We start from the raw sequence: 8897 nt of genomic DNA, 5'->3' as shown, positions 1-8897 counted from the left end.
GCATAGCATAGATAGACCTGACAGTAATTGACTACAGCAGGTGATTGCATTTCATCACCTTGATTTGGTACTCCTGCATATGGTCTTAATTAGAACAAAATTGGAACATTAAGTAGTAAAAAAAATGTTCAATAAGTTTTTTTAATCGTACCCTCAATGTGGTCATTGAGTCATGATGATGATGTGTAAGTGTAACAACTAATAACCTTTTTGGAAAGGAATCGACGAGATCTGCAGGCTGAATATGATAAGAAATAGAAGAACCAGTACATGCAAAAGGATCATCCTTTTGTATTTTTTTTTGTTACTTCTACTGTGCTGTGATATACAGAAATAATGACGCACTAATCCTTTCCTCATAAAGCTGCGGGCAAATCTTGAGGCCAAAAGGAAATAAGGGCGCATGAAGAAAACTGTCAGTAATATAGGTCTAGCATGGAAGGAACTGCAGCGAAAAAATAAGGGGAACACACTTTCTGAAATTCTACAATCCAATTCACTTATTTCTGAAATTCTACAATCCAATTCACTTATTTCAGACACAACCCACACCAAGTCACCTAAGATTGGTACTCTTGCCGTTCGCTTATTTCTAAAACTACATGAAACTAGAAAGAGTCTCCAGGTCCAAGGATGCTCGGTTGAGCGCTTGGTTGCATTCTCGATAACCAAAACGGCGCCACAGCATGACTAGCAAAAGTACATCATTCTGCTACACTTAGCTCCCTTTCAATCTCTTCAAGTGATCTCCCCTTGGTCTCGACCACATTCCCAGCTATGTACAGAACTGCAAGGGCACATACTGATGCAAATCCCAGATACACGTTGCTGATCCCAAACTTGCTCACGACACTCAGGAAGTACAGGCCAATGAAAAAGTTAGATACCTGAAGAAAGAAAGAATGAAAAAACAAGAAAAAGAAAACAGGTTAAGGACTCCATGGTGTATGCAAGTAAAGCCTAGCTTAATTACTTTACTATGGTAATGTTCATCATCTTAGCAGCTAGAAAGGATTCCACCGGATTTGGAAAAACGAACAAATTTAAGGGCAAAAGCTTCAAAATATAGACATTGACTAACATAAGAAAGGGGGATAAAACATTTTTTAATGGAGCGAATGGGGAAAAGGCTGAAGCATTTACTAGTAATGCATTCAAAGTTCAAACTAAACCTATCTACCAGAGCGAACAATATTAATGAAGGATGATAAGAAAAAACATGCCCGAACATTCAATCAAGAAAAATCAACAACAACGACAAACTCTTTTAGCCCAAGTTGGGTAGTTTAGAATTAAAACCCAACAAAAATCACTAAGTCAATATTTAAGCGATAGTTATTCTCCAAACGCTCCTATTCTAGGTTAAAACTTTAGGTATATTCCATCTTTTCTAAGTCTTCTTTTACTACATCATGCGAAGGACCTCTAGAAGTTGGTTAAGTGGTTTGAGTAGCATTCCTCGGTCCTGAATTTGACTGCTCATAGGAGCAAGAAGTTCTTAATATAATGCCCTAGGGTTGTCTTACCTCCCACAGGTCGAGTTTTTTCTTTTACTGCATCTTCTAATATAAACTTCAGTCATCCCCTGCCTCTCTTCCACTATCGCGCCTCAAGATCCCACTACGTGTTGTTGCCTCTAGAGGTCTACGTTAAATTCTTCAATTGGTGCTACCTCCATCCTATCACGTATATCATTGTTTCGAACTCAAACCCTTCTTACATGGCCACAAATCCAACATAACATACACATTTTTGCAACACTTATCTTTTTGAACATGCCAACCTATTTTAGACTAACATCTTGCGCCATACAACATAGCAATTAGCAAGTCTAATTTACATCTTATAAAACTTGCATTTTAGCTTCTGTGGTACCCTCTTGTCACATCGAACGCCAAATGTTTGACGCCACATTTGATTTTATGTTTAACACCTTCATCAATATCCCCGTCTCTCTATAGCATCGATCCTAAATACCGAAAGGTATCCTTCCGAGGCACTGCTTTTGAAACTTACATCTTCCTCATTTGTATTGTGCTGAAGTTACATCTCATATATTCGGTTTTAGTTCTACTAAGTAAAACATTTGAACTCTAGTCTCCTACCACAACTCCATTTATGATTTACTTCTGTTTGACTTTCATCAACTAGCACTACATCACCGGCATAAAGCATACACCAAGGGATATCCCCTTGTATGTCCCACGTGACATCATCCATTACACACCAAGGGATATCTCTCAATATGTCCCATGTGACCTCATCCACCACCCTCAAAGTTGGCCCTTAATGTAGTACTATTCTAGTCATGAAGTCATTCGCGTCTCCACTTGTTTGAACACTAGTCACAACATTGTTGTACATATTCTTAAAAAGTCTAACGTACTTCTTTGAAATTTATGTTTGTTAAAGCCCATCACATAACATTTCTTGGTATTTGTCATGAGCCTTCTCCAAGTGAATGAACACCATCACTTGTCGTATTAAGAAAATAGCTTCCATGGTTGATCTTTTAGGTATGAAACCCACTGTTATCCTAAACGGCCGTTTAGACCGTTTAAACGCTGTTTAAATGCTATTCATTAGCTAACCGTTTAGGCCGTTTAATCCCGTATAATCCGTTTTTTTTAGTCCGTTTAAACGCCCATGTAGTCCGATTAAACGCTAAACAGAGGATGACCGACTATTTACCGTTTAGCGTTTAGGATAACACTGATGAAACCAAATTGGTTCATAGAGATCCTCGTTATTCCTCTTAGATGATGCTCGATAACTCTCTCCCATAGCTTTCTATTATGACTCATCAACTTAATTCCCTAGTATTTAGTACAACCAATCTTTATCCAATAGTGCAATTACCTTATATTTTGCAAAATCATGTTTGGCAAATTATGTAGTCGAACGAGAAAAACAAAGCACGATATAACACAATGAATAAAACAGAATGTGATAAATTGGGACTTAGGACAATTATATATGTTTGGTATATTAGCGTATGTGTGAACAATCATGACTCACCCAGTGCATGCCTAGAGATAATGCGACAGCCTTGGCCCTTATTCTCGAGGCAAATATTTCAGGAAGAAGTAGCGCTGGAACAGGGCCCGCTCCTAGAGCAAATGACAGCACGTACCTGCACAGAATCATATACTCCAGTCATGTCAAACATTGAAGTTATACATTCAAATAGAATCAGAACAAACAGGATGAATCATGACAACTTACAGAACAGTGCCAACAACAGCAAGAGTACCAGAATAAGGTGCCAGAGCTTTCCAGGTGAAGGACAATGCTAGGAGTAGCATTGAAGCACCCTTCAAGCGAGAAAAAAGAGAATATGTAAAGAAGAATCCCCCATTTGCTGATTGAGAGAGAAAATAAACACATGATTTGTTGAACACAAGGGCATTACCATTCCAGAAAAGCTTGTTATCAGAAGGCTTTTCCTTCCTTGTTTGTCCATTAGAGAAGATGCAACCATAGTACCTATGAGTAAATAATAACCGCCGTCAGAAAACATATTCTGTACTTCTCTAATTGATATTAAAATCTTATTACTAATAAAAGTAAACTTACCAAAAACATTGGCTGCTCCAACAAGAGCACTAGCAGCAACATCAGATGCAATGCCTGCACTACGGAACACCGATGTAGAGTAATATACAACAGCGTTTATACCAGCAAGCTGCTGGAACAAAAACAGTGCTGCCCCCACACTCACAACTGCAAATGAGACATATATCAGAAAACATGTATTGTAGGGTCTCCACCACAGTATCGATTCATTGACGTTTTAGGTTGAATGCAATTCACATATCAAAACTTTCATCATCCATTACTTGTGTACATTTAATTGAACTACAGTTGTAAAATAACAGTTTTTATAATTGAATAATTCTGTTATGGTTTCTCAATGTTACAGAGGACAAATTAGTCATCACAATTTTGCCTTCGGGGACTGACAATGTCCAGAATATCGCTTTTTAGTGACTTGAGGAAGTATTTTAGGTTATTTAGTGCATGAAATCCAGTGTAATTGCAAATGTAATAGCATAAAATGCATTAGCATGATTATTTTCCTGATAAGTAACGAATATGCACTATTGTTTCCGTAGACACAACATGAACTAGCAATTGCTATGCACAAAGCCAGTCATCCCATTAAAAATCTTTGGGATTCTAAGAACCACAAATTTCGGGTAAAGTGATAGATATTTCCACCAAGTTATTAACTTCATTAGATGTCGGATGATGCTATCAATACAATGGTATAAGAAGAGAATAATCAGATAATATTTCATCATGCAATTGTTAGGGAACCAAATTAGCCAATTCCGAGACTGTCAACGAAAAAATACCTTTCCAGTAACGCTTGCTGAAAAGATCAAACCAGCCGGCTTCGGACTCCGAAGAACTTTGGCCACTAGCTCTCAGATCAAACATAATTTCGGTAACCATTTCTTTTCCATACAGTCTTTTTACAGCTAATTCTGCTTGAGTAACCTTTCCTTGCTGCAGTTAATATCAGAAAAGTAAATCTTGAGTATTGTGCCACAGTCTGGAGGCCAGAGTACAAATATGGTGAAATAATTTTCAAAAATAAACCTGGAATAGCCAACGAGGGCTTTCAGGCGAAAAGGCCATTCCTACAGCCAGCAGAATGGATGGAACTACAGCAATTCCAAACATTGTCCTCCACCTGATTAAATACAGTTCCAAATGACGAAAGCAATAATATAACCATATATGATAATATAGAGTTTGTTGCCATATGAATTTCATATCTAAATCTAATTTATAGGTTAGAAAGGTTGAATAAAAAAAATGTGTAGTTCTTCCACTGTCAAAATCCAAATATTGCTTCCATTAATCAAAAGGTAAAATGAAGCGGGAAAACAAATGAACAAGCAAATGGAAAACTTACCAGGCAGGATTTCCTGCCAGAGGCAATCCAGCTAACAAAGCTGCAAGAATTCCAATGCAAATAAAAAGTTGATTAACGGTACCAAGTGTTCCACGAATTTCAGTTGGTGAGATCTGCAGAGTACAGGAAATTCATTTGTTGGGGATGTTCATCAACACAGGCAGAAGTACATATCACAACAGCATTAGGTTTTGAACAAAGCAACTGTCATGTCAACGTATCACAACCTCAGATATGTAAAGGGGTACAAGAGCAGATGAGACCCCGATACCAATTCCAGCAAGCAATCGGCCAATAATCATTGTGCGGATATCTTGAGCTGTTGCACTGCATATGCCCGTGTGTCAGTTTCACAAAAGATAACAGTGTACACTTACAAGTTACAACTAAATAGTTCAAAACACACCTCAAGAATGCACCTAGAGCAAGTGGGACTGCATCCAGGATGAATGTTCTTGTCCGCCCAAATTTATCTGCCAAAGAACCCCCAGTAAAAGAACCTAGTGTTGCACCAGCCAAGGATGTGCTAACCACCCACCCTGAGTAACAAACACATGTCTAGTGAACCATATGGCAAGCACAGAAGCAACTGTTATCATTGAGTGATTATAGACATCTATCTTCTACTATAGAAAACATGACAATTGTATTTCTTGGCAAAAAAAAAAACATTACGTGGCACAATCAATCCAAATGTCAGATGTTCCTTTACAAACACCAAGAAAAAGTATTAAGTTGAGCATGTAAAAGTATGCCATACCCTGCAAGACAGCATTTTCAGCAATCCCAAGATCCTTCGCGAGATATTCAAGTGCGCCATTGACCACACTACATTCCATAACACGGATTCATGCTATTAACTAACAGTTTTTGTGTCCACAACAGAAGTGCAGAAAAGATGTAACTGTTATACTTCCAGCTCATTATTCATTTTTGTCAATTAAAATGCAGTAAATTATGCTTCATCCAATTGTGCTTAAGAAACAAGCATCTTGTAGCAGCAATAAAGTACATACCCAAGATGGTAACCAAACAGAATAGCCCCCAAACAAGCAACGCCAACATATGGCAGAACATGTCCTGAGGATTTAACTTGAACCTTCTCCAATGGAATATCTTCAGGGTCAACTGTAAAAGGATAGTCAAATGAGTTGAGAGAATGCAGAGACTGAACATCATCTGTCATTTAAACTTGCAGTAGAAAAGTGTGCAGATGAAAAACATCTGCAACACTGAAGGTGATATAGTAATCTACCCACATCACCTTCCGTTATGGGTCACACAAAATACATGGACTCCATAATCATGCAGATTCCTCTTCTACAAGTACCCGCTTTCTCTGGTTTCTAAAAAGCGACTTAATTTAATTGTGAGTGGCAATGCTCCTGCCTTTCTTAAAAACAAATATTTGCACTATTCAAAATTACAAATAAAAATTGCATTCATAGTAGAGGCATTCAGCTCAGGATCATCACCCCCACAGGGTTCAGAGGGACCATAACACATATTATGACGCCTCAAAAACCTGAATCAAATAATAAGCACGGCAGGTCCCCAACTAACCACCACCCAGGACGATCACATCAGCATATCGAGATAGTGAAAATGCACCGCGTTTCGATGAATACCCAACGCAAACACAACAACGGTGCTGAGCATAAAACATGGACTACCAAATCCATCGACCTCTAGATCCAATATCACGATCCCCTGGCAGCTGTCACAGAATCTAACTGCAGTCAGCAGTTACATTACCCCCTCTCCCGGAACCAACCCCCCCCCCCCCCCCCCCCCCCCAGCCCCAGTACCACAAGCGTGTGTTCGTGACACCAACCCCAACCGAATCGATCCACAAGTACAATGCATCAATCTTATCCGTAGCCCGAGACGCACCTGCCGCCGTGGCTTGCAAGCGCCCGTAGCGCGGGCTCGCGCGGAAGAGCCCCCCGACGCCGCCGCGCAGGTTGGCCATCTCGAGGCCGGCGAGATCCGCCGCCCGCGACCTCAGGCCGGCGCACCACCCATCGTTGCCCGTCGGCATCCGCACGCTGCAGGGGTTGACCGCCGGCAATCTCCGATCGCCGCTCCACGAAGCGACGCACCCGCCGCCCGTTGCAGCGCAGCGCATCATCTTCTTAATAACGGTGGTGATTGTTCCTGCGATCGCACACCACCACCACCATCACCATAAATAGAAATAGGTAAAAAAAAAATTCAACAGTATGGCGCTGAGTTGGCAGTGGGTAAGCGACTACAGGTTCGGAAGAGTGGCGATGCTTCCGTTTGGGGATTTCGAAATGCGATTATAAGATAGGACGACGAAGGAGACGAAGAGGACGATGCCTTCGCAAGATCCGATAGTTAAGCAGCGGATGGGGCCGGACTTCTTTCAACGCAGGAATTTCGCTGGAATGTGTGTACGAATTTCACACGATAAAAAACAGAAAACGAAAAAAAAACTCGAAATCTACTTATCTAAAGGAATCCTTACTTTTTTTTTCTAAAGGCTTCCTGCTGATGGCTACATGACTCGGAGGACTTACCGTGCTGGCAACGACATCGACGCGTGCACCTGATGAAATGAAAGGGTCCAAAAATCAATAACAGCAAATTTTAGTAGGCTTACAACACAACACTGGTGACGTGGGTGAGCCGATAGTCGGTATGGATTGGCTTGACTCGACGACTTTAACACAACACGGTGGGGGTACAGTTGCTCGTCGGATGAGAACCTCCCAGGATATTGTTTTTATGAAACCCGTCTTTTTTATCATCAAGCTCCTTCGGCGTACTTAGAACATCTACTACAATACCTTAAACTCGTACCTCAAAATTTTACTTAGCTATTTTTGTATGAAAATTCTATTATCTAATAAATATGTGACATTGATTTATGTATCATAAGTTATGATATATGTGACACTTAATACTAGCACATATTTGAAAATGCATCTGAATTTGTCCTTAAATACATGTGAGACAATGTCAATACTCAGCAGTTGTGTTTTTTTTAAAGCAAGCTTACCAAATGAGTTATTTCTGTGATCTATCATGTTTTTAGTTAGAGCTGTTAGGACTGCACACCTTGCCCGGTGCAAAACACCGATGACACTAGACGTGTCTATAGGATAAGCTGCTACGATATAACAAATTCTAGAGGATAAAAAATCATATATTTTCCTATGAGTGTCTGTTGTTCTTAAAGATTATAACTTATTAAAATTAACCCGGGCTAGTTATTATATGGTATGAGATTTATAAAAAGGTTTCCTTAAAATTTAAAGATAAAAATTATAATTGCTTTCGTTGAGAGTTGAACTCAAGACCTCCCGCTTACTAAACGGGTGCTCTAACCAACTGAGCTACGAAAGCTGTTGTTTTTCTTAAAAATTATAATTACTTTCGTTGAAAGAAATATTTTCTTCTAAAATATATTATTCTGCACAGCAAAAACTACTCCAACAATACCTCATTTTATAAAATTCAGTCAAAAAATATAGGGCACTCTCTCAAATGTCTCAAATATACTACACCGTAGTGGTCTGCCGTATAATATATGTTTGAGGCTTTACTGTCGAAGCATAATATTTTGTTGATACCCTAAATTCAATAAAATTTACTCATTTCTAAATTATAGGTCATTTTAATATATCACGCTATTGGAGATGCTCTTAGTTAATCTCATTTCTTTTTTATACCTTATGTACCTGTTTCACATTTAGTGTCGCCCTTATAATAGTCTCACCCTTCATATGTGTACCTATCATTTAGTGCCTACCTCCACGGTGGCTCCCTTTGTGTCTTCATCGAAGTCCTCTTTAGCTCCTAACTACACTATGAAGTCTCATGTGGCACATGTCTACACTCGACGGGTCATAGAGCCTTCTATGGTGATATCCTCTCCTGTTGAGTCATCTCCTTCTGATGATTCGCCTCCTACTCCCTCTCTCACCTGTTGAGCCATTTCTCATTG

The 8897-nt window shown here is 39.5% G+C and overlaps 1 protein-coding gene and 1 non-coding gene across 7 annotated transcripts; both read right to left on the bottom strand.

The window, feature by feature from the left end:
* Positions 1-326: 326 nt before the first annotated feature.
* Positions 327-7646, bottom strand: LOC541809 (glucose translocator 1). Of its 6 annotated transcripts, XM_035961569.1 has the most exons (15): positions 7416-7506; positions 7180-7330; positions 6818-7081; positions 5941-6052; positions 5685-5752; positions 5331-5463; positions 5152-5251; positions 4925-5037; positions 4606-4699; positions 4359-4512; positions 3577-3723; positions 3413-3486; positions 3226-3314; positions 3019-3133; positions 327-887 (listed from the first exon to the last, which is right to left on the bottom strand). In XM_035961569.1, exons 3-15 carry the CDS (start codon positions 7053-7055, stop codon positions 705-707), a joined length of 1620 nt encoding a protein of 539 aa, XP_035817462.1. In that variant the 5' UTR covers positions 7056-7081; positions 7180-7330; positions 7416-7506; the 3' UTR covers positions 327-704. The 6 variants fall into 6 exon arrangements, with proteins under 6 accessions (XP_035817462.1, XP_008655612.1, XP_008655613.1 ...); XM_008657390.3 differs by lacking the exon at positions 7180-7330 and having other exon boundaries at positions 7468-7646; XM_008657391.4 differs by lacking the exon at positions 7180-7330 and having other exon boundaries at positions 7416-7589.
* A 576-nt stretch (positions 7647-8222) lies between these two features.
* TRNAT-AGU (transfer RNA threonine (anticodon AGU)) lies at positions 8223-8296 on the bottom strand. Its single transcript has one exon. It is a non-coding gene; the product is annotated as a tRNA-Thr (tRNA).
* Between the last annotated feature and the right edge of the window lie 601 nt (positions 8297-8897).

Source organism: Zea mays, chromosome 8 (assembly GCF_902167145.1).
Source record: "Zea mays cultivar B73 chromosome 8, Zm-B73-REFERENCE-NAM-5.0, whole genome shotgun sequence".
NCBI lineage: Eukaryota > Viridiplantae > Streptophyta > Magnoliopsida > Poales > Poaceae > Zea > Zea mays.
Note: the sequence above shows the minus strand (reverse complement) of the source record. Positions and strands in the feature narration are given on the sequence as shown.

Excerpts from the sequence above, each read along its gene's own strand:
- LOC541809 (XM_008657390.3), bottom strand. The coding sequence starts at position 7,055 with ATGATGCGCTGCGCTGCAACGGGCGGCGGGTGCGTCGCTTCGTGGAGC. Across the intron at positions 5,464-5,684 it reads TGAAAATGCTGTCTTGCAGG|GGTGGGTGGTTAGCACATCC; the intron begins GTATGGCATACT and ends TTTGTTACTCAG. Across the intron at positions 3,134-3,225 it reads GCTGTTGTTGGCACTGTTCT|GTACGTGCTGTCATTTGCTC; the intron begins GTAAGTTGTCAT and ends GATTCTGTGCAG.